Here is a 27,623-nt window from a genome sequence, read left to right as displayed (position 1 = left end):
TCATTAACAATTACCAGGACCTGCGCAAGGCATTTGGTTTTATGAAGATAGCGGCCGAAGGCCGTAAAAGGGTCGTGATCACACCGAGCTAGGCGATAACAAATGCAATCAGAAGCCCTGCTCCGAAGAGCTTACAGTCTTGGTCCTACCGAAAAGAGCATTAACCCCAATCACTTGTGAAAAGAGGGTGACAGTGGTGGGAAGACCCCGTGCTGAGGCTCCTGCTGCAGTCTTGGTGCTCGACTCACGGACGGGAAAGAGTGTGACCGACAGATCCAGCTACAGGCAGGGGGTTGCTGTGCTTTGCTTCTGCAAAGAGAAAGGGCCTGTTTCACTTTCAGCACCTTTTTTTTTTTTTTTTTTTTTTTTGCACATTGCTCCCAGGTTCTCCTTCCACCTCTCCCTATAAAATCTCCTGCTTGGGTATCACTGTCTGAGGCAAGAGCTGCGCTACGGCGTTGGGTCCTGCGCTAGAGCCTAGTTTATAGTCTTCACTGCCTGTGCTTGTAGAAGGAGATGGAAGGGATGGTTCAGGAGATGCTGTGGGAGAGAAAAGAAACAGAATTAAAATGGACTTGGACACTGTTCAGTGGAGCAGTGCCCGAGTGAAATCAGCAAACCATCCTATGAACCAAAGAGCAGGAGCTTTGGGCATGGGGCAGGGAAATCCATCCCAAATCAGGCATGTTCAGGCGTATTCTTCCTTCCTGTTTGTGACGAGGACTGATAGGCACATACTGACTCTTCTCAGTATTTTGTGCTTGGGAAATGCCCCCAAATGCTTTTCAATCCTTCCTCTCCTCATCAGAGGAGACCTCAACCTGCTAGCCACTATACTTCATTTACAGAACACAGCATCCCTCTAAACTCCCTTGCTGCAGGGTGGCTTAAAAAAAAAAAAAAAAAAAGCAAGCTCAAATACATGATGCCAACATTTATATGGCTGAGAAATAGCAAAACATGCTACAAGAGGTAGATGATCATAAGTGGCAGAAGGAGACTGTGTGCAAGACATCATGATTACATGGCAGTGGCTGTTAAATTGCAACTCATATTCTACTTTTTTTTTTTTTTTAATAGCATGGTCTGTTTGCTACTACAGCGGATAAATGCCTTAACAAATAGCCATTGCCTAGCAGCAGTGCCCAGAGCGGTTGAAGATGGTCTTGTATTCAGGTTATATTGTGTTCTGGTCCACAGCAACCAAGACACTTTACATAGGGAAACTCTTGCCACTAATAACTGCATGTGCTTCTTTGTGGTATTTCCCAGCACTGCCTCTATTCATAGAAACACACTGTCGCCAATCTTGATTTCCTTTTTTTAAATCTCGTAATGTTTAGTAGCATCTCAAAATCCCTCTGGATCGTGCTAGTACATGAAAATCTCAGCTTCTTTTTGGAAGCATATTTCCAGACTGCATAGTAAAGGGCATCAGTAAAGGGCATCAGCAAGGGGGGACTGTGAACTCTGATTCAAGTGTAATGCTAAAACATATAAAGAAACTTAAAGGTCTTTTTCTTAATTGCTTTTCCTATCCAGTCCCTTCATTATGCTGACACTAATAGCGTAAAAATGGACACGTACGGTCTGGAGCGGTGTGAATCACAGAGCTCATGGTGCTTGGGAGGACATGTCCTGGCAGCGGTTCCAGGTTGAGGTTGGGAGGTCCTGACTGGTACTGGAGATCAATGGTGGTTCCTGCAGGGGAAGTGAAAAAAGACATCATTCTTTGCATAGTTACTGAGAAGCCAGATGTTCTGGGCCAAATCTCTTTTTTTCAGAGAATGTGGAAGACCGCTGTGGGCGGGGGTTAATGTCCTGGCTTGTCTTTGCTTCCTTCCTGCTCTGGCCATCGTCTTTGCTCTCCGCCTTCTCACTGTTTAGGCACAACCTCCCACGATGGCTGGGCTTTCGGCTAATATTCAACTGCACTGTTCATCTGTCTCTGTGTGTGTCCCAATTACTGCTCTTATCAAGGTTTCCCATATATTTATAACTTTTGCATGTTGCTAACAAAAAAAATGTACTTTCTTCTTGCAAACTGCATCAGTTTGGTAGGTTGCCTAAAAAGTCAAGTGCCCTGCTGGTGTGAAGCACCGCAAAGTGTACCCATTTCCATAAAACTGATCCTGGATCAAATTTTCAGAGATAGGCTGGAAAAAAATGGCTTGGGGATTGGTCTGGAGTGAGAAGGACCCATGTTCAAGCTACAATTCAACCCGAGACTTGACTTCCCTCCTCCCAAGACCAAGTTCTCTCTACCGTACATCCTCCAGAGAAGGACAAAACCCCAGACACAAAGACTTGTAATGGCTTTGAAATAAATCAACTTTGCTGTCCTTTCTTAGCCGGGGTCGTACCTCCCAGCAGCATCTCCTGCAGCAAGCTGTCGATCCTGGCCACACCAAAAAGCTTCACAAACTGGACTTGCTCGATCATCTGCCAGGTGATGCTCTGCAGCGGGGGCAGCAGGAGGAGGATATCGCTGAACCGGCCTCGGGAGTCGTACTGGCGATCGTTGATGTAATCTTCTAGGTTGACTTGGACCTGGAAGCGCATGTTCTTCACCTTCCCGGGCTCGCTCAGGCCTTTGCAGTCTGGGAGGGGTAAAAAAAAAAAAGAAGTTAATTGCTGGGCTGTGTAACCAAAAAGTGTTACCCTGTCAATCAGGTTCTGTAGAGGGAAAAGGATGAGGTGTCAGTGATCCTCTGACAATTATCTGTCAGAGTCTGCATGTTTATCTGACAGAATAGCATTGGGCTGCCACTACTTCCTATTTCACATGGAATAGGGAAACCATAAGGGGAATTTGGGGGGGAAACGGGAATTTGAGGGGAAGTAGTAAGAAAATAAGAGCTTGCTTCAGGTGGATATGTCTGGCTACTGCCATTAGTGAAGAGGAAGGATTTAGATGTTGAACCATATTTGTCCTTCCAAGGAAATGGCCTGGAATTTTCCCCTGAAAACTTTGAGTCCCAACTACTGCCACTAAATCCGTGCAGGTTTAGTGCCTATATGAGGTAATTACACCCTCTGCAACACTAGATTCACGTCTTTGACCTGTGGTCGATTCGTTCTTCATGGTCCACTGGTCCAGTTTTGCTTAAGCAAGTAAATGTGCACTCTGGGTAAGGTGAAGGGCCAGAATTTACAGCTTTCCACTCCTGCCTCTCCTGCTATCTAAAACTGAGATTTCTGGCTCACTGGACCATTTCCTTCACAGTCTACAAAGAATCCACAAGCACCACATTTTAGGGATCACCACACCAAGAGATTAGATGAAGTGGTTAACAAATTATTGTATGTCAGCATGTAACTCTATGACATGCCCGCTTGTTAGCATGAACGAATTTCACTTCTGTAGAGCTTTGCACTTTTTCCTTTTAGATGAAATCACAGCGCCTCACTGTCGCAATGATCTAAAGCTTCACTGAGATACTGATCAGCCGAGAAGGTAATTTGTAAAACTCAATTTCATAATACCACCCTTACTCAGGTTTACAGCAGGTTCTTTGGCGAGCCAAAGTTCATGATGTTTGTAAAACTCCTGCATCTTGATTTCAAATCAGCCAACACAGCAAAAAAAAAATAACTAATGGAAGATCCTCTAATTTCTCCATGCTAATAGATGCTAAAGACAAAAAGGCATTGTTCTGGACTGGGGATTGTTCCCCCATCTCTTCTCCAAGCTACAGGGCAAGATGCACTAAAGGGACTCGAGAGTTGTACCTGGAGGAGGTGTTGTGTGTGCTGCAGGCGTGTAGAAACAGGAGTGTTTGGGGGGAACCTAGGCTGAGACAGAAACCCCTGTGTTTGTGGAATGAGAATACAGCAACGGTTGAAAACAAGCTTTCGTTTGCCTCTGTGTGTTTCCGTGTTGTCCATCCTGTGCGGACCAGCCCTGCCCTCCAACAAGAGCCGTTAACAGCCATCCTTGATATTTCTGGGTACTCTGAACAGTCCAGCTCTCTGTGGTTTTTAATGCTGCTTTCTGAACTCCGGTGGATGATCCACACTACTGCTCAGTTGACTCACTTTGCTTATGCATAATTCAATATAGGCATATATGTCCTTAATAGCCATCTCCTTCATTTCAGACTGATGGGCTTTCCTGAAGCCAAGCTACAGAAGCAGCAAAACTCCTCTAGGGTCTGCAGAGTCTTGCACATCAGTCTGGCTGGAGTTAATACTTGCTAAATAGTAAAGTGTTCAGGAATAGGTCACTTCTAACACGTCCTTGCTGCACTGCAAAGTATTGCTCATTACAGCAGAGGCAGGTGAAATGTAGAGCTGCCGCAGAGGGGTTTTCCTCGTTATCGGAGAGCCCTCAACTCCATTTCAAGCCACATGCCTGGCAATCAGAAAGGAAGCTTACCTGGATCAAAGAAGATGATGGCTTTAAGGCAAGCGTACTCATTGTCATCGATCTGGATGTCCCGCAAGGGCTTCACCAACTCATCCAAGATTCTGGTGGCCACACGAGCGATTTCCAGTTCCGGGCAGTGCATTGGAATGATGAAGTCATTCCCTGGGGAGACAAGAGAAATTTGCCATCAGATTTTCTCTCTAGCTCTGCGGACACGGTCTTATCCAGAAGTTACCCCAAGGCACGTTGCCAGAGAGTCCCGGTGCCCACGTGCAGCAGATTTCCAGTGTGCAGCTTCATACTCAGATTCACAACTGAGAAGCAAGCCGTCGATCTCATTCTTTGGTCCTTATTTATCTCGTTTGCACATGTCAGTGCACCCACACTGTACACAAAGCCTGCTCCACGTTCTGCTCTGGTTTACCCTCTGTTATACCTAGCATCTGTTTGCAAGTGGTGTTGCATCTTTATTTTTGGTGTGTTTTTTTTTAAATTAAGTTCTCCCTCCCTCTTTTTTTTAATGCATGGCTTTCAAGGTCAGTATTCTCATTTTTCCAAGAATAATCCCACCTGTGTTTTTGGTGGCAGAGAGCTACATGAAAAGGAAATACCTATGTGCACTATAATTTTTAAAAGACCTTTCTGCTAAGTTTTTAGGCACCGATACCCAAATACCTCATTGCCTGTGTCCTGGCAATTTCAGTTACAAAAACAAGGCAACGCAGCTGGAGATGCCATTTAAATACTGGGGGCTTTCCCATCAACAATTTCAAAGCGGTAATGGAACACTTGCAAAAGTCCCAGTGAATTTGCTCGCTCTTTTTTACACTTCTCCAGAAACCTTCTCAAGCCAGATGTGCAGACCATGCCCAGGAGGGCAGAGAGGATTTCAGGGAGGCAGGATACTTGGCAATGACACGGGTGTGCAAATTATAAAAGCAGGAGTGCATTTCACTACTTTACCTAATAGCAGAAAATCGGTGTATGGTATGGACCGCTTGGCTACCCCGAGGAGCAGGTGTTCTCCTGCATGGGCTCTGAGCAAGGCAACCTGGAGATGGCACAGAAGAAAGAAATAATATTATGTTTGAAAAGCAGAGAACAGAACGGTGAGCTGTTGCTGTTTCGATTAAGCCAAATTTGGTGTTTGCTGAGATATGTCAGATCTACAGATAAAGTACTATTAAGAGCTAGAAATTATTAGCATATCTTCACTTTGCAGAAGTGCTACATTCATGGCCAACTAAACAAAAAAGCTGTTTTCAATGAAAGAGAAAAGAGGGGCTTGAGTAATTTCAGTTCTTAGGAAATAAATGGCTTTTATATTCAACTATCAGGTACCAGTAAAAGGAAAACCAGTCTTTTTTGACTGGATCCTTGTGCAGACTGGAGTGACCAACTCTATTACATTTTGGGGGACTTTGGCTACTTGACTTATTTTTAATTGATCCCTTGCCCTTTATTATTCTTTCTCTCCTATTACTTTATTTCTCTGTGTAGGGTGATCTATATGTTAATGTCAGATTCTCCTGTTGAAAAGTATGGCTGGGAATTCCTACCGAAGGCGGTGGGTTTGCAGGGAAGAGGCATTTGCATTTTACCTGGTCATCAAGTGGGAGCTCACAAAACGCCGGGATGTATTTTGCCCATTCAACCAGCACCAGAAGCTGCTGTTTCATGGATTCACACACATCATTGATGGTTGCAACCTTCTTCATAGCAATGTCCGCGCTGTGCGCCGGACTCAGCGACAAATACTGAAAGAGAAACAACCCAGTTGCATTGGGACCAGATCAGGGCTGTTTTGCCATCCTTGATAGCAACGATTCACTGATAACACGGGCAGCCTTCGCAGACATTAACCTCATCAGGTCATTGACAAGACGTTTGCCGTCGTGTTTGCACACTTATTTATTTGCTCAGCAGTGTATATATACTGTCCAATGTACAGCCCATGGGGAAGCCTCCACGAGGTGGTGCTCGGTCCCAACAGACACCCCTCCCTCCTCCACCTTCTTCCCACTCTCCAGGCTGGCTCTGAACAAAATCTGATTAATATTCCCCTTCCCAGCAGTAGCCAGCAGCACTGGGTCTCAGCTTCCCATCAATCACTTAAGCCAGCCAAATGCATGAAATGCATCCAGCCTTTCTCCCCCGAATTGCTGTCTGGGACACAAACCACCCATTTCAAGCTCTAAAAAGCTGCATGGGGGAGGAGAGGGTTAAAACATCGTAATTTTTGAAAAGGAAGTGGACGCATTGCTGCATGTAATATGCAACATCTGGACCATATGTTTCAGTGGAGAAAGGATATTTGCATAAGAATTTAAAGGATGCGCAGGGTGAAATTCATTGTGGAACATGAAATAAAAAAGCAATCAGCGTTAGCTGAAGCCTAGCGTTTTTATTACCTTTATTTTTCTCTCCTAAAATTGTTGCTCCAGTAAAGTTACAAGAAAAGATATAATTGACCATGATGGGAACATTGTGTTCTGAGCAGGACAGAGTGTGCAGCAAGGAGGGATAAATTTCTGCATGAAATGCAATGGATTTTTAGGGATGCAGCAACAATTTAGGCTGGGGGCAGAGGGGACCAGGGGTCTACAACATCCCTCAGCCCTTCGAATTTCAGCTTTGCATCTCACATGCCAAAGGCTGCATCTGTTTTTTGCAGGACTTGTTGTCTTGATAATGCACCAAGGATTTTTACTGTCTGCTTTTGGATACCTCTAATGCATTTTCTTCCCTGTGGCTTTGCACAAGAGCCATCCAAGGGCAGAAAAAGATCCAGCCCTGGTTGGTTTAGTGAGTTCCTAACTCCATATGGAATAGCTGAAGGCCACATACTCATTTGGAGGGCTGGCCCTGCATTTCATACCTGCTGCGCCATGGCCTCCGCCTGAGTGAGCACGTTGATGGAGAGTGAGCCGTTGTCCTCATAGCTGCTCCTGCGAATGCTGATCCTGTCACGCTCATTCTGCACAGCTGAAATGAGAGTGAGCAGCGGTTTTGTTAGCAAGAAAATTCCCCCACAACCGATGGCTGCTGTTGTTTTGGTCCCCAAACAGGAGTGGATGGGGCTTTAGTGCCTGCAAGACCCTCCACTCTTGCTGGAGGCTGGAATGAGATTAAACAGCCCTGGAGAAGGGGAAAAAAGCCACCAGAGAGGGAGAAGACCAAGCACAGGAGCAACAGAGGGCAATAAGGCCATTTGGCAGTCAGAGCATCCCCTGAGGGATGTTAGCTGGTCCTACGGGGTTTGATGCAGCTCGGGGAGTTTGGGGATTTGTTGTCGACCCTTTTCACTTGGCAATGCACCCGCACTGCTGGTGTTCTGGCCTCCCATACCCTTTTTGCCATGTCTGCACCTGAGCTCCCAGTACAGCAGGATGTTCTTGAGGTTCCATCTTGTCTCTACGGCAGCACTGGAAAAACCATCCTCTGATCCCACCTCAAAGCAGCCTCGAAGTGTGCCCTGTCCCTGAGGCATCGCAGGCGGTGGTCCCCAGGGGACATTGCCACCGCTCACGGAGAGCACGAAGAGTCACCTCGTCAAGGAAGCTCCAAAGAAAAGAAGCTTACATTTGCTGATTCCCCCTTAAAACCATTCCCTCAGCCTTGCCCATCACACTGGTGATTTCAGTGAGTCTGTAACCCTGCGGCAAGGCCAGCACACAGCTGAGGGAACAAACCAAGCCAGGGTTTGCCTCCAGCTCCGCCGGCATCCTGTGCAAATCACTGCTGCAGATCAGCTCAGACCGCCCTGAACTGTTAATAACAGTGATATAACGCACCTTGGACACACTATAGTGACCACAGCAGAGTGAAGATCAGCCCTGGGCTTTTTGCAAGCAGAAAGACATGGCCATGCCATGGTGAATTAGAAAAAAAATGCTGATTTTTTTTGAGGTTCATGCCACCCTTTAACCATCCTTTTCCCTGAAGCACAAGCCACATCTAGCCCCATGCTCTGTCAACCCTGCCTGTTGAACATAACAGATTTACTGCGCTTCAGCAGCTTATTTTTGCAACACAGCCTCCAAGAACTGACTCGCCTCCACTGCAGCCTTCAAGTAAAACAGCAGCAGGGACAAAAAGCAGAATTTAGACTTAGTCCAATGTTGTTTTCAGTGTTGATTTCTCCCCCAAGCCCTATTGCCTCCATCCAGCAGCAAGCAAGCCCACATGGGGCTGGAGGAAGGAGCCTGAATGCAGACTCAGCATTTTCCTGACAGCTTGTACATCTTGGCTACGTACAGCTCAGCAAGGCAATTGTCAGGTCCTTAAAACAGAGGGAGCAGGAAGATTTAGCATGTGGTGATAATGCAACACATGCCTCCTCCTTCATACAGCAATTCCAGGCTCCTTTTGGTTTTATTGAGGGGGAATGACTTAGGCATAGCTGTCAAAGTGCGACTCACTTCTGTGCTTTAACCCCTTGGATGTGAAATAGTGTGGGTTTGTCTCAAAAGTGGCCACTGGAGATTTTTCCAGCAGCAATTTTTTGCAGAGTCAGCAAAATCCTTTTCCATCACTCTTTCGAGACTTTGCCTTGCTGCTGGGCCTTGCTTTAGAGCACGCATCATTCTTTGCACGGGGCACGTTTCTCTGAATTCATGCAAAGGAGGAGATGTGGACACCATTTTGCACGCAGAGTGGGAAGGTGGGGGATTTTTTTTGTCAGCTCAGGCCCAGCCACTGATCTGTTTTCCTAACTGGCCTCTGATGAGAGGCCAACAAAGTGAAAGGGGAAAAAAACAAGCACAGTGACAAAAAATCAATATCTCCCGTTATCGGCAGGAGCATAGTATTTATTTTCCAGGATGTGGGGCTCAGCCTTGCTGTCAGTCGGCACCCGCTCACCTCTGAGCTGGGTGTGCTTGAGGGGGGTCTGCTGGGGTCCAGCCACTAAAGCCGTTTTGCACCTTGGAGCCAACCTTGCCTGACTGGCTGCAAGGGGCTGGATAATTAAAGTACATCAATTTGTAAAAGATGCAATACATTACCCTAGGCTCAGTGGGGGGGTGATGGAAAAGACTGTTTGGCCTGGGATACCTACCAGTTTGAAGGTGAAGGTGGTTATAGGAAACATAATCTATGATTAATCTTCAGAATAGATTACGCCTTCATGGCTTTTTTTGGTACACCAGAAAGATGAGCAGCAGCATCCAGCATTGAGTAGCAGCAAGCCCTCCCAAATCCATGTCATCACTGATGTCCTTGGAAAGTTCCCACCCAACCTTCTATGCCTGGTTTCATATCAGGTGCTCCCCCACGTAGCTTTCTGTGGGTGACGGGGCTCTTTTTTCCCATTTACAAGAGAAGACACAAATTTTGCTTTTCCAACTGAGTTACACATTTTATGTAAGTCCTCCAAACCCATGCAGACCTGGTCCTAGTCCCTGATCACAGACTCCTTTAAGAAACCTCAGCCTGTTTTTCTCCCGGGTCGTTTTATGGCACATATTTCAGTGCTTCCCTCATGCTCTGATAAGCTCAATCTTCAAGTGTAAGTGGATGGTACAGACCGACTTTCTCAAGGTGATTTGGGTGTTATCGCTGAAAGTACCCAAGATGCGACAGAATTAGATACAAAAGGGAGTTAATGTTTTACCTGCCACAAAATTAATCTATTACTGTGTGGTAATTATATTGCTATATTTATTGTGCTTGTAAAAGGGAAGGGATAGGTCACTCATGGTGAGGCATCCGGAGTGCTCAAGGGGAGTGCTGGCCCTGAGGGTGTGTGGGCTCAGACGTGATCTTGGCTTTGCAGTCAACAAAATTGAGCCAGCTTGCAAGAAGAACTAAAATCCCAATGCTGGATCCCACTGCCTCCCTCCCAGGGACTACTATTTCCAGTATATGCCTGGCAAAATTTTGCTCGTCCATTTTTTCTTCTCTAATCTTGTCCTCTGCCCAATGCTCCGGTTCCCAAAGCCAAAAAACCACTGGGAAGGGCCACAGCAGCCCAGCAGGAGGGGACATCAGCAGGAACGAGTCCCCCCGATGCTGCCAGCCAGGGACAACGTGGCCCTGACCCGGGCTTTCCCTTGGGGAAAGGGCAGAGAGGGCGAGATGGTGCCCGTATCTCCCTCCGGGGAATCGTCCACAGCTACGGCATGTCCTAACTGTGGGAAGAGGATGGAAAAACAAATATATTCTCCATCTGACATAGAGGAGCTATCGGAGGGGTTTTGTTATTCAGAGCAAGGCTGGGCACTTTTACCACGAGGGCATCAGGGATGCCAGTGGCCGGGCAGGCTGCGGAGTACGCACAGCGGCTCTTGAGCAAACAGCGGTGTGTTTGTGGGATTGCAACAAACCCAATGTTTCCCAAACATTTTGTCCTTGCTGCCTTGCCACATACATACAAAGCTTGTGATGAGGAACCTCTGGGGAGTCCAATAAATACAGGCACAGGCATTGATTGGAAGGGGACAGCAGCAAACCAGTAACTTTCCATGGCAACCGCAGAGGTTAAAGCCTACATGGGAGTTACCGTTTCCATTATTATTCCACTAAAACCATCCTCATTTAATGCCAATGGACTTGGAAATGTATTAATAAATGGCATAAAGAGAGAGCAGGAGGAGGGAGCTGTGAGCACACCAGTGCGGTGCTGGCGTTCACCAGTGCTCACAGTGTTTCTCTCTCCACTGATAGATTTACTCCTTCTGCTGCCTGATTAATTTATATGCACAAATAATTTTTTTCCCCCAAGCTACCTCTGATTTTGTAGGTGTGGTGTATTTTTTCTGCAAATAAATCCAAATGGTACATGCACATTTAATCCTTTCATGGGCTCTTGGCCTAATGTATGATTATCACAAAGCAGGGAAGATCCTTTATCTTTTCCATCCATCTTTGCAATAAACCGCAGTCCCAGCCTTCTGAAAGCTGGCAGAAGAGATGTGCAAGCAAAAGGTATGAAACAAGATAGAGGTCCTGTGAAACACTAATAAACCTGTCCTGTAAACCTGGCCAATTTAACAAAAATAAATAAAAAATAGCCTCAAATCCTCCCACTGTGTTGTGGCAGTGAGTGATACAATAATTCTTTTTACTTCTCCATAAAACTAAAGGAGTTCACGTACATTCATAAATGATGATGAGAGGTTAAATATTAACCCCTTTTTTTTTTCATCAGCAAACTGAATCCTGACAGTGCAGTGCTGGCAATTCAAAAGGCTTCCAGGCTTTTAGACACTCAGCTCCATGTGAGTAGATCACCTGGCTCACTTGAAAAATCACACCCTGCTAATTTATTCAAGGTTAAACATGATCTCAGCAAGATGCTAAAAATAGCATCCTGCCGTTTTCTTTGGGTGTTTAAGTATCTGGTGCACTCCTCATCCACTGATGCTGTAGTGGCCAAAAACCTGTCTGGTAGCATTGTGCAAAACAATAGAAATCGAATCTTCTCCTGCGCAAAGAAAGAAAATCAAAGGGAACAGCCAGAAAATCCCCAAAACACCCAAACTACCCTGCGGTGGTCCCAGCCTTAACCACAAAACAAGAACAAAGGAGTGAACCTCCTGCAAAAATCTTAAATCCTGATCATAGTGGTGTTTCACGAGACAAGAAGGGCTTTGCCTTCAATCAAGCCTTTTCTCTCCCCTCGTCCCAACTTTAATGATTGTTTACTTGTAGTTATTAAAGGGAATTATTGATACCAAAACTGTAATTGGGATAGGAGTGTTTCTGAAAGAGCTAATTTCTAGGAAATCTGGGGACTGGACTTCCCACAAGACTCAAGTTTTGGCCCCTTCTTGCTCTTGCTGGTGCCAATGGAACCTGGATCCCATCTCAATGCACAAGCCTGGAGGCGTAGGGCTCATCTGTGGGACAGTCCTGGTCCTTTCCGAAAGCAGGATCAAATTCCGAGCGTACAAACAAGACAATCGAAAGGACCCTACTGATGCTTTTGTCAACAACTGTCCATCCAGCTGCCCCAAACCCGTAGCGAACCTATAGCCCGACTGTGCTGTGCTTCCAGCACCAGCCCATGCTGAGACCCTCAGCTACCACTATAGACAGCCAGTTTAAAGCTAGCTCGAATATTTGCATTGTGTGGCTTTTTTCTTTAGGCAGAAATCTCCCTTCTACCAGGCCAGATAATATTGCCCCTCTCAATCTGTTACAGACTAGAGTTGTTTCCAACAAGGGAAAAGAAGAAAGAAAGATCCAAATGTGTCATGTCACTTCTTACAACACAGAATGACTGGGGGGAAAAAAAACCCAAACCCACTCTGGATCCAAAATTCCAGTTTATCAGTTAGTTTTGCTGGGATGAGAACATTTGGGGAACAGCAAGTTTTCCGATATTGCGCGCACACCCTTGGAGCAGTGGGTCAGTGGGTCGCCGGCGGTGGGGAGCGTGCGAGGGTGACACAACCCTGCTCACCCCACCCCAGGTGTATTGTCACAGACAGGCTGGGAAAAGGATCGTTTCCAGCTTCTTCCCCTCTACTGTGAACAAACAATGCTATTACCACACCCTGGAAAGTCTGATTGCTATTATATGGGCTGGCTGCAAAGTGGTGTGCGCCAGAGAGTGACAAACTCTTGCGTGCCAGTGCTGGGACAACGGGACACGCTGAGTGTGGATGTCACAGCTGCGGTCTCCCAACATGAATTGGTGCATGCCGCCAAAAGATTTTGTACAAACATTTGTATCCTCCTAATACTGCTCTATCCCAAGACATGGCTTCTCTTTTTCCCTAATGCTTCGCAATACTGTTTAATATTAATCTAGAACCACCCTAAAGCAAATAACTGTGTTCTTTTTGTGCACACAATTGTGCAAGAAAATTTCATTCGTAGTCCTGCACACATGCTTTGGATATAGCTCTGGTCAGCTAAGCTAATTTCCGCAAAGCAGTTGCTCAAGGTGCTTTAAAACCTTCCTTACCAAACACATGAGCAGTTTGTGAGCACACAACCTGACTGTGCACTCATAAAAAAAGTTTCAAAGAATGTGACTATGTGGAGCTTGAAATGAGTCATCTTCCATCGAGCTACAATCAATAATGAAGACATGAGCCAAGGTTTTATAACTTTTACCATAAACCCAATAAAAATCATGCTTCAGCTAAAAGAATGGATCCGATAACCAGATTTCAGCCTTTCCAAGCTGTCGAGCTTGCTGCATCGGCAATTGGCTCCATCCCCATGTAGAACTGACCAGATATGCTTTGGTTTGGTCTTTATTACTCTGAGGCATTTTTTTTTTTCCATCTGCTGTATTTACTCCATTTCCCTTAAACTAAACCAGCAGGCATTTTTGCTACATCCATGACTTATGCCAAATTGCAAGACACCCTTGTTCAGGAAAACATATGGTCAGAAGGTTGGAAAGATTTTTTCATCACTAGTGGAATCTTATGAATTACCAGAAATCAGTGACAAATTTCCCGTTGGATTTCACCCCGTGGGTAAAGGGTGTTTAACTCGGTGGCATGGAAAGAAACTCTCAAGTTCCTTTCTAGCTCCCTCAACCTTTAGGTGTCAATGGGTTGGAAAATAGCACAAATGAAGGGTGAAGAGTGCTGAAACCATCACCCAACTACCTGCACATCAGGGGGATGTACCATCTCTCGTGGGTTGGGCCCCCCAAAGACAAAGACAGTCTTCTGCCCGGAAAGCTTGGAGTAAGTAAAATAGTATCATCCATGCTCTCCCACTATGCAAACACTGAATGAGCAGAGATCAGAAGTGCTATGATAGGTCCCAAACTTTCCCAGGGAAGCTGGTTGGAGGGAATTAAGGCATAGATTAACAGAAGTGGGTTTTTCTCTTGCTTAGCATTATGCACCGTAACACTTAGCATTTCCTTTAGTGCGTTGGAAGGGCACTTCCCGACGGTCACTGGTACCCAAATGCTCTACAATGCTCCACCTCCCTCTTCATACAGCCAACGTGAAGTGCAACAAAAAGCATCGGCCAACATTAGGTGGTCCCTTCAGTAGTAGTGCCAACAGTTGCTCTAGCATGGTGCTATACCCACAACGAGGACAGCACTACCTACAGAAGGGTATGACTCTGGCTCAGGTCCCAGGAGCACTCCCGGTGTGCCCTGCGCCACGGAGGAGCAGCTCTCGCGCCGTAAGGCATCGTGTTTGGGTTGTACTTTGCCCTAAGGGTTGCACCAAGCTACCTGAGCATCAGCCAAGTCAACCACCAAGCGCTACTCTGCAGCAGTCGGTTGTTGGCATTTATGAGACTGAGGACGGGAGGTCCTCGCTGAGATTGTCACAGCTGCGGTTAGGAGTCACACTAGCAGGTATTTAGCAAGGGAATTTCTGTTGTGAAACAGTTTGAGGCTAAATAAAGCCTGAGGAAGCCCATCCCTTTCCCAGTATAAATATATCCTAAAGACACCAGCCTCCCAGGATGGGTGAATACTGTCACAAGGCTCTAATTGAGATTCCCACCTGATTAGATAGGAAATGGGGCTTTCGGCTTCAACAAGAAATCTCTCACTGTGACACACCAGCATTATCTCCCCAGGCCAGGGCTGCTGCTGCTCTCCATCATGCTCTGGAGTGGGAGTAGAGCCAGAGCCAGCAGCAGGCAGTTTTGCAATATCTCTTTGCACCTACCTTCTTTCTTCATGCCAGCTCTGAAGCACTTCTTCAGCCTGCAGTACCTGCACTGGTTCCTCTTGTCTTTGTCTATCACGCACTGTCGGCTGAACCTGGGAGGAGATGGGAAATAAAATATGGAACAACCAGCCTGGCACCCGCACCCTACTCGCCCCGAGCAGCCCCAAATACAGTCCCAGACCTCACTGAGCTACGCATTGCCTGAGCCCAGAGAAGAGCCAAAGGTTTGCAAGAAAAGGATTGAATCAACGTCGGCTTGGCCCAGTTCCTCCTCTTCCCCACTGCCGTTCCTGCCAGCTGGGAGCGCAGCAATTTCAGACCACCCACCCTGCGAGGACTGTGATGGTTTTGGCTGTGAAAGTGTGACTGTGACTCAAGTTGTCCTGGTGCCTGGTGGTGTAGGAACTCCATCTCCCGCTTTCAGACAGTTATTGGACGTCAGGCATCAGGACTCGTTTGATCCCGTTCATTAACACTGTCCTGCTTTGTGTAGAATAATTACACTATGGACCACAAGCTCTTCTGCGTCTTCAGCCTAGTTTTGAGGCAAGTGGCCTCCTATTTCCTATCCATTTCAATGGGGGATTTAGGAACCCATGTGCTGTTCAAGGGGTGGCCCATGTAGCCTTGGCAGTTCTTGCCATGGTGGGAGAAGCGATGGAAGAGGAATCTGCCACACAGAGAGGAGACGGCGTGGGTTGCTCTGGGACCATCATCAGGTTGTAAAAGCTGAGGCATTTTTCCAGACTGGTAAAAAGCCAAAGGTACAAAGGCCCGAAGACTTTCCAAAGAATTCACGCCTGCAATAAACAACAGAGCTCTGAGCTGGGCTAAATACAGCACCGCTCACCAAATAAGGATTTGCAGACAAGCAGGCATTTGCCATTTGCTTGGCTTCAATGCTGTGGATCTTCCCTGAGCTGCCAGATACCACAGAGATTCATGGTTTCCTGCGGAGGGGCAACAGCTCCACTCCCAGGAGCCTGAGAGCCGAAATTTCAAAGAAATCAGTAGTAGCTGTTGCCTCCTCTTGCAGGGATCCCATGGTTCCTGGAATGGGCACCGTGTGGGAGGACGCTGCTGGCACCCTGGGTGTCGTTCATGGCTGGTGTGTCCTGGAGTGATAAGGACCCCAGGATCGTTTTGAACAAACAAGGTGGCTCAAAGATGTGGAATGGCCTTAAAGGAGGAAGAGTTCTGGAACAGAAAAAAACTTCCAGGTTTTAATTAGAAGGGCTTGAGTGTATTTGGGTTTGTTTTCCCCTTCCTCCAGTGCTAAAATAAACACCATTTTTCTAAGGTCAACCAAGATAGCTGCTGTATAATTTATAGCCTCCTCCCGGTAAAAAAATTCTCTCAAATGTATACCTGTGCGCCAAAGTGGACATGAATCATCACTGCTCCATCCTAGGTTCTCAGAATGATTGTAAAATCATCAGCGATATGTCAGCGTACATAGTTTAATGATTTCAAAACAAAAATGGAGACACTGTGGGGGAGGTGGAGGTTTTGGGGGTGGCAGGTTCTTGGATGCTTGCTGCTTTTTACCGGGAAAATCAAGAAACACTGCATTTGAGATGAAATCTCTGGAGCTTTGGTCCTTCGCCACCTTGGCTTTCCCTTGCTGTGATAAGGTTACGGTGTCACTCCACACCCAGAAGCTGTACTTACAGATTATACGCTCCAGTCAAACCTCAGGTCTATAAGTTTCCCTTGATTTACACTCATGAAAGGGATTGCTCGGTGTCACAAAAGGTGTCAGGGTCCAGGATGAGATAGGACTTGGCTCACTCCTTAGCTCCCTGTCTTCCAGCCAGAAACTAAACTGCAGTATTACTGTTAGCATTCACAGAATGATAATTCCGCATTTGGGATAAGGGCCCCGTTGTACAACCTGATCTCCACCCCAAATTATTTACAGCGTCAATAAATTGTGTTTATTTCTTGCAGAAGGGGCACGTACCTGCAGGAATAGACATGGTTCTTGCGGACGCTTCTCCTGAAGAAGCCTTTGCAGCCGTCGCAGCTGGATGCACCATAGTGTTTGCCAGTTGCCCGGTCCCCACAGATGGAGCAGAGGGAGCCGATGCCGTTGGTGAGCAGGTTGGTGTTTGCTGATTCGGCTGTGATGGCCTCTGTGGGCAGAGAACAGGGACCATTAGACCCCTCTGTGATGGAAACCAGAATCAGCTGGTGGCAAGTTGTGTTTTTTTAAGCAAAGCACTGACCCAGCCCCACACGCACGTGTGCACAGGCAGTATGTGTTGCTAGTAAAACCTCCAGATTGATGGCCATGCTCTTCTCAGCCTCAACTGAGAGTAACTCAGTTGTTTTGCTTCTGATATTGGTGTTTTCCTTTGCTGCACAGAGAGATTTCAAGCTGTGTAACCCAACATCCTCATGAGAATGTAACAATTACCACTACTTTTCTTGACGGATGTAGAAAAATCTTACCTGGATGTGAGATAGATACATGGTTTTTGAGGGATGGGGAGCCACGTCCCCAGTTACACACCTGGAGAACATGGTTCAAAGCTGGTGCCCATAGAAGACAGTGGAAAGAACATCATAAACTTGAATAAGTAGAAAGCAGAGAAGAGACAGCAGAAGCAGGAAGGACAAACTATTTCATGCACATGATAGAGGTGTTGGAGATAAAAGGCTGCTCTTGAGAGCTCCTCTGCAGCTGGAAGACAGAGACAGCAGCTCCCACAGGGCTTACTTTAGTTCTCCTAAGTCTGGTTCTTGCTCTGAATTGCCCTCTGAAGAGGCTTATTGCTTTCCACTGGAAAGCAATAGAGGTGTGCAGGAAGATTGACCTTCTAAATTAGGGACCTAAAATTAGGTCATATGAATGCCCTCTGTCATGTCCTCTCTTTGCACCCACTCATTTGGGGCAGGAATAGCTCTGCCCCTGCCTGGCCTGTGTATACACTGCTGAAAACTCCCCTTTAAATTTCTCCCTTGGCCTTAACCACCAGACTCACTGCCCTCTTAATCCACCTAATTTGAGGCACTGCTTGGGGAAGAAAAAAAAAAGGGTAAAAAAAAAAAAAAAAAAAAAGGAGACACTTGAGAAGACGCAGATGACAGTGTTTACATCTTGCCAAGAGGAGGAATGTTTGTGGAGTCTGTCCTGACCTGGGCACTCACTGCAGGTTGGTTTTATGAATTTTTTCGCACCTCTGGGAGCGTGTTCTTCGCTCCAGGGGAGCCGATCTCATGGTACAGTGACATCGGCAAAACCTCTGGGACAAGATGCATCCTGCCTCGCCGAAGAGATGAGCGGTGATGAGAAAAGCTCAGCTGCTGTTGTTTTGAGCAACAACACATCTTAGAGAATATTACTCAGAGGGGAGGAATTGGCATCTGATCCGGACAGTCTAGAGAAAGTTTTCTAATGCATAATACATAAAAATAGCTTTGGGTAATTCACACACAACATGCATATATACAGAGCGAGAGAGAGAGAAGGCTATTTTTGTATATGAATACACATCAAAAAAATATAGTGAAAATATTTGCTATGCAATGAAAATTGTAATCAAAAGCCAGGAAAAAAAAGCCAATAAAGCTTTCGTTTTTCAAAAACTGGGAAGTTAGTTTTTTAGCTAAGGCTAAGACATTTTTAGCTAAGACTTCACAAATGCAAAGGTCAGACTTCCTTTCCCTGCCTCAAAACACCCTTTTGATCTGTATTTCACCTTCTAACATATGGATGAATAAATAAGTAGGCTGTAGCAAGATGGGAACCACATGACAAGAAAGAATGACAGCATCAAAATCATTCTTGGGTCATAATGACAGGAATTGAGATTTACCTGTTCCCAAAATCCATGTAAGATGCTCCCAGCTCTGACATTTGTCAGTAAGTAGCACTTGGGTCCTTTGGGAAAATTGTCTGCATCAGAGGTGCTTAATGGTAATTTACATTGATTTTTAGTTTTTTTTACATTGATTCTTCATTTTATTTTGCTTGATCACTCAGTATTAAATGAGCTGTACTAGGATATTCCTTCAAGGGTCACTGTACTACCAAACATTTGTGCATCTGTTGCTCCATCTATTTTTTCGAAGGAACACATGACCATAAACAAATGTGCCTACTGTGCTGGATTCCTTTTAAAAATTTGCACAACAAAAATAAAGATAAGAAGGCCAATTTTCTCTTTGCTCCACTCATGCTTTCTCTACTGACTTCAGGGGAATCAAACCAAGGTCATACAGTTGGGGTCTCCAGTGGACATTTCATCCTTCAGCTGGGTCCAGGTTGCAAAACGTTCCTAATGCTAGAAAGCAATTACTCATCAGAGAAAACTTTTTCCCCTTATGTGAGTAAGACGTGAGCAGCTACTTGTTGATATAAGGAAGAAATTAATAATCTGGCCTTAAACCAAGTACTACTGGAGGAAGGACCATCAGCACTGAGTATGTGAGGGCCCATGGAAGTTAGCAAACCAAATTTTGCTGTCACTTGTACCCATGAAAACACAGACAAGCCCATGGGCTACAGTTAAGTTGGGTGGCTCTCTGTTAGGGGAGATACATAGCTAGAAGTTCAGTCCCTGTTAGGTAGCCACGTGTCATTTTCAGCTTGGTTGAACATAAACAGAAATTTAAAAAAAAAGTAAAGAAAAGGAAAGCCCTAAGCCAGTATGCACGTTAATTATGTTGATAGATTTTAACTAGAAAATCCTGTCACCAACTAATGATGAGTTCCAAATGAGAATTAACTCAGAGAAGAGCAAAAACGCAACCGATATCGCGTGCATCAGCAGTCTGTTTTGATGTGACTTTCAAACCTACCCAGTATTTGAGGAATGTCTGGGTTTTCCACGGACTGATCACTGCTAGGAAAATCAGAGGAAAGCCAGGATCCCTGCTAGCACAATCACCTGCCTGTGAAATCAGCTGAAAACTGTAGACCGTTTACTTCAGTGATTCAGCTTCATTTAACCTGTTGTGCCTCTCTAGAGAGGTTGCTATGAAGTTTCAACCATCTTTTGCGAGTTATATATAAGCAGCGTGCAGATTGGGATCTATAGCCTACCTAATGCTGATGAGAGTATCCCAGTGGCTTCACCAGCTTTGGGGTCAACCAAGCTCACAACTGGAACACGTACAAATTTTTGTTACCTACTGCCTCTGTATCTAAGTCACTAACTAACCAGGGCTGAAATGAGGATGCCAAGTTTTACAGTGATAAGAAACATCAGGGAGGATGGTCTCAGGGAGGATGCTGCTAGGGAATGGTATCTGGCTTCCATTCAGAGCTGGAGCTCTGCACAATATCTGACCACTGCAGACCTCTGCTGCTTTTCCTTTCAGTTATGTTTCTGGCTACATCTCTTCTAGAGGCACATTGGATAAAAGAATTACCTTGCAATACTTTCCAGAATAACTTTTGCTTTTATCTACCCAGAAATCCAAGCCAGTCGTGGTGCACATAATTTGCAGCTAACAAATCCACAAAATTACATGTGCTGGGCTAGAATGTAAAGAGATCATAAGTGAGGGTTTAAGTCAAACTTGGTGGCCAAAGCCAGCATTGCGAAACCTGTGCATACAAGGGTTGTAGGGCTGGACAGGGGCTAGCACTGAAGCCCTGGCCACGTGCAGGTCAGCCACTTTCTACATCAGCTTTTAGCAAATAGAGGAGGAGTTTTTGAGATAAAACACAGCTTTGATTTAGTGTTCCTACAGTAACAATGACAAAGAGGCCAGCCAGAAAGGCCAGAGCTCCTCGCAAGCACGTGTGAAGCTTGAGGGATGGTCAGGCACTGTCAAAATATCTTTGATGGCTTTTTCACAGTCCAAGTTGGGTCAGACCACAGCAGGGCAGGGAAAGGTGTTTTGCCAACCTTGTGCCAGAATCCCAAGGATCGGCGTGGTGTTTGAGTGCTGAGACAGGAAAATGAGCACCACTGTGGGAGAAAGTGTTCACCGACACTTGACTAAAGAATTAGTGCAGTATTTCAATAATGCTTCATATTTTAAGGAAAATGACAACTCTGACAAGAGCGTGAGGAAATGGGTATTAACAGCACATAAAACCCAAGTGAGAATATGGCTTGTAATGCCAGCCAAGGTAAAGGAAACAAATTTGTACAGACTGGGGAAATTTCTGCAGTTACAACACATATTTTATAAAGGAAAGACAGGATTAACATTGATTTTCATTCATTTCCTTTTGCCATCCTTTCTATTTAAAACAGACAATTTTTTACAGCCCTTCTCCACTCCCATAATGGATTCTATTCTTTATTTTGAATTAGTCTCAAAATATTTGGCAAATTGCAGGTACTTAGAGGTGGAAAATCCAAAATATATATCTAGGCAAATCTCAAAATTACAGCAGCTTCCTGAAGCAGAAGGCTTAGCACTAGAAGCGCTGCACATCATTAATCAACCCCAAATTTTGATGAAATAATATTCCAAAGAAGGAAAGAGGTGGTTTCAAGAAAGCATGACCTTATTTGAAAATATTCTAATTTTTGCTTTTAAAATTGTTCAGAATGTAAGAAACAGTCCCGATTCCATTAAAATAAATATTGTACCACTTCCTGTTTGTGTTTATAGAGGGCAAAACTGCCGTTAGATTTAGCTGGGGAAATGACACAGACAGATCTTGCATAACGGGAAAGATATGGCTTAAAACCATCCAGTATATTTTTAAAAATACCTAAAATGAGATTATTTCTTGATTCTAACAATTTTTAAAATAGTTCTGCAGCTACATAGTAGCTGTGTGAACTGTTATTGGAGTTACATATGGGAACTGAACTCAGCTGGTTAGCAATGTATTTCCATGCATGGACATTTCAGGTCTTTTTTGAAGTTATTTTTATAAACGGTAGAAGAGGACACTTACCCAAGTCAAACAAGCTAATTTCAAAACAGCTAGTTCCCGAGAGCAGTTACTCATTAACAGCTAGACAAATAACACAATACTGATCTAGATAAACTTCAGAAAAAACTCAACCTGTCAGTTCCACTGCGTGAAACAACAGAGAGCCCCAAGCAGGTTTTGGTAGTTAACTTGCCAAATTATCTTGAATTTTGAGGAAATTTGTACCACTCTAAAAAGTAAAAAATATCTTGTTGTTCAGCAGCAAGTGACAAAGAGAAACATCTGTGTTAAATAACATTTCTGGAGTAGGATGGCAGATGGAAACCTTACTGCAAGAATAAGAAATAGGATCCAGTCTATCTGGAGCTGGCAAAAAAAATATATTGAAAATCTTTTATTTGGGGACAGACAGAGTTTTTCTTGAAGTCAAATTTAAATTCCAATTTCTTTGGGCCTTTTGACTTTATTTGTCTCCTGACATCACTCCATGTCCCACAATAATAAGTCTAATGATTTTATATATTGTAGATGATAGCCCTACTGAAACTCTGATTTCTTTCGATGAGACAGCTGATGAGCAAACGTGAGACCCTGAAAATCCCATCTTAATTTCACTAAGCTTCTTAACAAATTAAATGAAATGCTGCCAAAGCTCTCCAAAGGCATTGCAAACATCAGAATCTCATTTGGTTACATGATTGAGTTTGTGCTATATGACTAAAATGTCCTTTATTTTTCACACAATGAACAGTTAATTTCATGGAATAGTGTTCACTTTATGTCAGAGTATTTTTGGCTACTCAAAACCTAAGTGTATGTCACACAATACGATTTATTTCTGTGAACAAAGCGGAAGTCTTGGCATATAAACACTCACGCCTCACAGCCAAGTCCTTTGTGTGCTGTAAAAGCTTTTAGACCATCTTGGTAGCCAGAAAAAAAAAATGTAAGGCAAGTAACAATTTAGATATTGCTTCTCAATCCAAGTACCTCGGAACAAGTTAAATTGGACACATGGTGTATTGTCTGAGAAACAGAAAAACGCCATTTGAGATGGGTTTTTTGTTTACCCAAGGATAAAATATGAACCTAGGTCATATATGGGAATGAAACACACATTTTTAGGAAGAAATATCGGTAATAACTCCTCTCATAACTCATATTGAGGGATAAACCTATGGTGTGCCATGAAGAGCTCTACCAACATTTCCAATACCTCATGGGCTCTTCAGGACATGATGCTCAGCCCACCAAGGAAAAGAATATCTCAAAATAGCACTGGCAAGTGAAGGGGTCCCATGAGAGCCCAAACGTAACTGCAGATGCAACAGAAGTTGACAGGTCAGCTGCTTAAATATTACCCCTTCCACCCTTTGCCCCACACCTTCTACCTGCCTTTCCTAGCTGTTCAACTTTATAACAAAGGTAGTGGAGGTTATTCAAGAGGAATCGAACAGAAATCTCACCGGTGTTATTGGGCAGCACCCGAAGGTTGTCAAATTCCAGCATGGTATAAGAGGAATCCAAGGAGTCAACGTAATCTGGCATATCCATGTCCATGATGGACTGACAAAGCTTCATTATTACTTGTCAACAGCAAGGGAAGCGGCGAAAAAACAGCCCTGCTGTCAATCACGGCCAAGGTTTCCTCTGCAAAGAGAGACACCCCAGCCCTTGCGATGACAAATCATTACCCAGCTCTGCCTGCAGTCCCCTCCCCGCGCCAGGAGAGAAGGGACGAAGCCGTTCCCTCTCGCGCACGCAGTCCCCTCCCTTCCCGGGGTGCATCTGTGCTCTCTCGGTCTCGATAATATGATGTAGATAAGGCCTTAGACTCAAACGACTTGGATTGCATCTTTGGGTCAATACAACCCGTTTTATGGCTGTTCCTGCGCAAACATTTTGAAAAGGGCTGTGGGGAGGCGTTCGCGCACATGCACGGATCTTCCAGGGCAAAGCAGTGGTCACGTCACATGATGCCCGTGCCGATGTCACCTTGCTCAGCTACCAGCCCTTGGGAAAAAAGACCAAATGATGTCACTTGAAGCTGGTGAAGACCAAGAGTCGGTGTGACCACCAGTTGAAGACCGTCAAGATAGGTCAGCGTTGAGAATGTGAGGCCAACACCAAAAGTGCTGCACACCAGATCATACCTTGAGTTACTACTGGAAGAGAAAAATGAGACTTTATTACAGCCGTCCATGGGATTTCACCCTGCCCTATAGGCAGAGGGGAGGTGACTTCTCCCACCTACTGATGACCCACTGTTCCTGTCACCTGCATCTTCTCCTGACTCCAGGCAGCCCCAGTCTCCCAGAGCTCCCATTGAGAAAGAGCTCGGTGGTGGTTGAGAGTTGTTAGGGCAGAAGGTTTCAAGCGACGGCAAATGATGAAAATGGAAAAGGTTGGGAGGAACTGGGCAGAGTCCCTCGCAGATGTGTGGTGTTGCATTTCACGCTGACCCATGCCTGGCTTTTCTGGGAAAGGCCTGCATTATGGAAATACAATTCCAGTTTTTCCCCACAGGACTGTCCTTTTTTTTTTTTTTCATTTACTGAATTTTGCGCAGAAGTTCTTTCCTTTTTAAGACTCATGAGCTGTACTGCAAAAGACTGGAAATAAAGCACAGCCATGCAAAGCGATATAGTTTGAAGTGCTTGGTTTATTCCTGGTTTCACCTGCCAGATGCCTTCCCTGACATTACAGTTCCCTCTCCAGTGACGTTGGTTTGTGTCAGAGGGCCTTTCCCTTCCATGAGCTGTTCTGCGAGATCCAGTTCAACATCCTGTTGAATCTGGAGGAAAAGAAGAGTCTTGAGAAATAGGGGGACCTGTTGCCAGAAAAGAGGAGGATTGCCAGACTGCCTGAACTCTCACTGAACCGAGGAGCAGGGCGGCCCCATGTATCCTAGCAATCTCCAAATAGCAAGAAATATGCCAAAACTGAATTTTGAAATGTCTTAGATATACTCATTTTGATTTCATCCACATTTCACTTTTTTTTTTTTTTTTAAATGGATTTTTCCATATCCTAGGGACTTACAGAGGACATTGCAATGGGTTAACTCTAGACAGGCTTTTCCCCTATAAAGATTGGGTGAAGGAACACTTAGCTTTATTTTCTTATCATTTCTGGGGCATAAAATAATTTCATGTGCCATAGATTATTTTTTTTTCCTTCTTTCCTTTTTTAAGAGCATGTTGTAACTAGTGGTACACAAATGACTCCTTGGTTAGATAAGATGGTATGTTTTTATCCTTGGACTATGCCCCCAGGCTTTCAGTAATGCCAGCATCAGCTAAGTTAGCATCTGATTAGTCGTTCTTGCCTCTTACTCAATGCCAGTCTTGATTATGCTTATTAATCTAACACATTTTTTTGAACTGAGCTGTGGGCACAATCCTGCCAGATTCTCAGCATTCTGCTACTATGGCAGCTAAGAGTTGTCACATTTCTACAATTCCAGGGGGTTTTGTATGGGTTCCTCACCATTAAAATAGCCATATTAGTATCTACCATGCTTTTGGGCAGTTGTGGCCCAGAGAGAAGAAATCTGGGCTCCTGTCCTGATGTTGTTGGCTTTAGAGATCCCTCAGTGTTCTCGATCTCTCAATCCGAAGTGAGTTAAGACTTATTTCCCATGAAAGCTGGGCAATGAGGACGCGCTTGGATAATTTTCATTCTGGGAATGAGAAAAGGGTACTGGGAATGAGAAAAGGTTATAGAGCAAATTTCATAGTTCACAACCAGATTTCAACATCACATCCATATTGATAATCAGGACTGACTTGTTATGGAAGGTGGTGTTGGAGTGATACTATGCAGCATTTCTATCTATTTCAAACAGATGTCAGCACCCTGTTCCAAACCACTCCAGCACAAAAGCAGCCCTGAAGAGTATTAAAACTTTGCTGAGGGTTGAACAGTTTCTTCTTTTTCCCCTTCCTGCTTTCTTACATCACTTTCTGAGTCACAGCTGCAATTCAGCTGTGACCTATTCAAGGCTGGGACTGAGTTTTATTAACATCAGGAGAAATCCAGCTCACTTTGAGGTGCCCTCACATCTACTCAGCACTGTTCATTATTGCAATGAAGTGGACAGCTGTCCCAGCCAAGAGCCAGAAACCTCTAGCTGGTTTCTCCATTACCTTACCATGATTTAACCTGAGAGAGCAGACCAGCTGGGGAGCTAGGGAGAGGTGTCTCTCCAGTTGACCTCAAGCAAGTGTTAGACAAAAAAAAATCTTCCCTTTGATGTGGGAAACAGGCTGGTGGCAGGTGGGAGAGGGCTGGTGTTTGGCTCTCAGTCCTTTGGCATCACCCTGAAGGACAGCAAACCTGCAGTTCCTTCGCTCTTCTCACCAGCACCTCCCAGATTGTCCACAGGACACGCATCAGCCTCGGTCGGTCAGTCTCTGGTGGGAACATGTGACAAGGACACAAGAGGCACTTTGGGAACAGGAGGAATCTCAAATCCTTCACAGAGCATGGAAACAGTAAGAAAAAAGTTGAAGGTAGAGATCTGTGGGGTTGACCAACAGCTCTTTGCTGAGACACTCTTCCCAGGACTTGAGCTCCCCATGGGGTGAAGACATGTCACTTCTCCAGGAGCTACTTCAGCAACATCTGTGTGTGTCTGCAGATGTTCTGGCCCTCCCTGCAATGTGCCAGTGCTGAGAAGAGCCGACCAGGTCAAAACAAGGGCTATGACATTGAATGCATGAGGCTTTGGGAGAAACTCCTGGCTGCTGGGGTGAGAGGAGACCTGGTGGGACTGAAGGCAGGCTCTGATCTTTCTCCACCACCCGTTTCTAATCTTCTCTCAGTGCAGAGAAAAGATGGGGCTCCTCAGGTCCTTCCATATGCCAAGTACTGACCACAGGTAAAGGTAACTCCAACATGATTCAGAGATATTAACCCTAGTAAGTAGATCTACGGGTTTGAAGAGCTTTCACCAGAATGGAACAGAAAAACAAAAAACCATCTGCCTGCCCCATGTCGCTCCCTTTTTTCACCCAAAGGAGGAGGAAGAGCCTGAGTGGGGAACATGTGCTCAGCGCAGATGCCCGTGCTGTGAGGGGGGAGCAGCGACCCAGCTGTGGACCCCAGAAGAAACCCCGCTGGCAACAGCAGCAAATATTCCCCCTTGGGTTTGCTATGCCCCACACACCAGTTTTAGCAAGTGGCCTTACAAGAGAGGAAGAACTTCTATGTAAGAGCCCTCCCTCTGGGCCGCAAAACTGATGCTTACATGGGTGAGTTGACCACAGTGCATTGCATACAGAGATAATTGCATTTTTTTGCAAAACACCTTGCTGGTTTGCCAGCGAGGGGACAGGAGTGAGGGTGTCTGTCCTTTCCTTGGGTGCTTGGGCATTGGCTCACCTGCACAGGCATCTTGGGTGTGTGGAGAACCAAAGGCAAAACTGGGTGGTATAACACAGTCTTCCCAGTTTGCAAATTGATGTCAATCCTCCTCCATATGGACATAAGCCTCTTTTTAATATGTTTTCCATTTATTCCTTTTTTGACTCAGCGAGGCTGGATATAGCTGGAGGGTGCAGGGGAAAGGGGAGAAAGGAGAAAAAAAACGAGTTATGTTTAATAAAAATAGTATGAATTTTCAAAGATAGTGCTCTGGGAATGAATCAATATGGTTTCTCATATGTGCAGCAGAGAGGACAGAGGGCAGGCTCTGATGAACACATGGTCCCAATAAGATGACACGCTTATTCCTAGAAATAAAATTCAGATGCTTTGGGGAATGCTTGTTAGATAAGATGAAGTGCAGAAAAGG

At 45.1% G+C, this 27,623-nt stretch overlaps 1 protein-coding gene across 1 annotated transcript; it reads right to left on the bottom strand.

The window, feature by feature from the left end:
• Nucleotides 1–224: 224 nt before the first annotated feature.
• On the bottom strand, nt 225–27,351 carry LOC126041177 (hepatocyte nuclear factor 4-beta-like). The gene is made up of 11 exons (XM_049806534.1): nt 27,212–27,351; nt 23,293–23,476; nt 16,940–17,111; nt 14,974–15,068; nt 7,248–7,354; nt 5,971–6,126; nt 5,333–5,420; nt 4,379–4,531; nt 2,364–2,600; nt 1,588–1,701; nt 225–540 (listed from the first exon to the last, which is right to left on the bottom strand). Exons 2-11 carry the CDS (start codon nt 23,405–23,407, stop codon nt 404–406), a joined length of 1,374 nt encoding a protein of 457 aa, XP_049662491.1. The 5' UTR covers nt 23,408–23,476; nt 27,212–27,351; the 3' UTR covers nt 225–403.
• Nucleotides 27,352–27,623: the final 272 nt, after the last annotated feature.

This window comes from Accipiter gentilis, chromosome 7 (assembly GCF_929443795.1).
Source record: "Accipiter gentilis chromosome 7, bAccGen1.1, whole genome shotgun sequence".
In the NCBI taxonomy this organism is placed as follows: Eukaryota; Metazoa; Chordata; class Aves; order Accipitriformes; family Accipitridae; genus Astur; species Astur gentilis.
This window is presented reverse-complemented; position numbering and strand designations above follow the sequence as displayed.

Coding starts and splice junctions, on each gene's coding strand:
- LOC126041177 (XM_049806534.1), bottom strand. CDS start 23,407: ATGAAGCTTTGTCAGTCCATCATGGACATGGATATGCCAGATTACGTT. Junction 17,112..23,292: donor GGTGCTGCCCAATAACACCG/GTGAGATTTCTG, acceptor CTCTGCCCACAG/AGGCCATCACAGCCGAATCA. Junction 4,532..5,332: donor CACCGATTTTCTGCTATTAG/GTAAAGTAGTGA, acceptor TTGTCTCCCCAG/GGAATGACTTCATCATTCCA.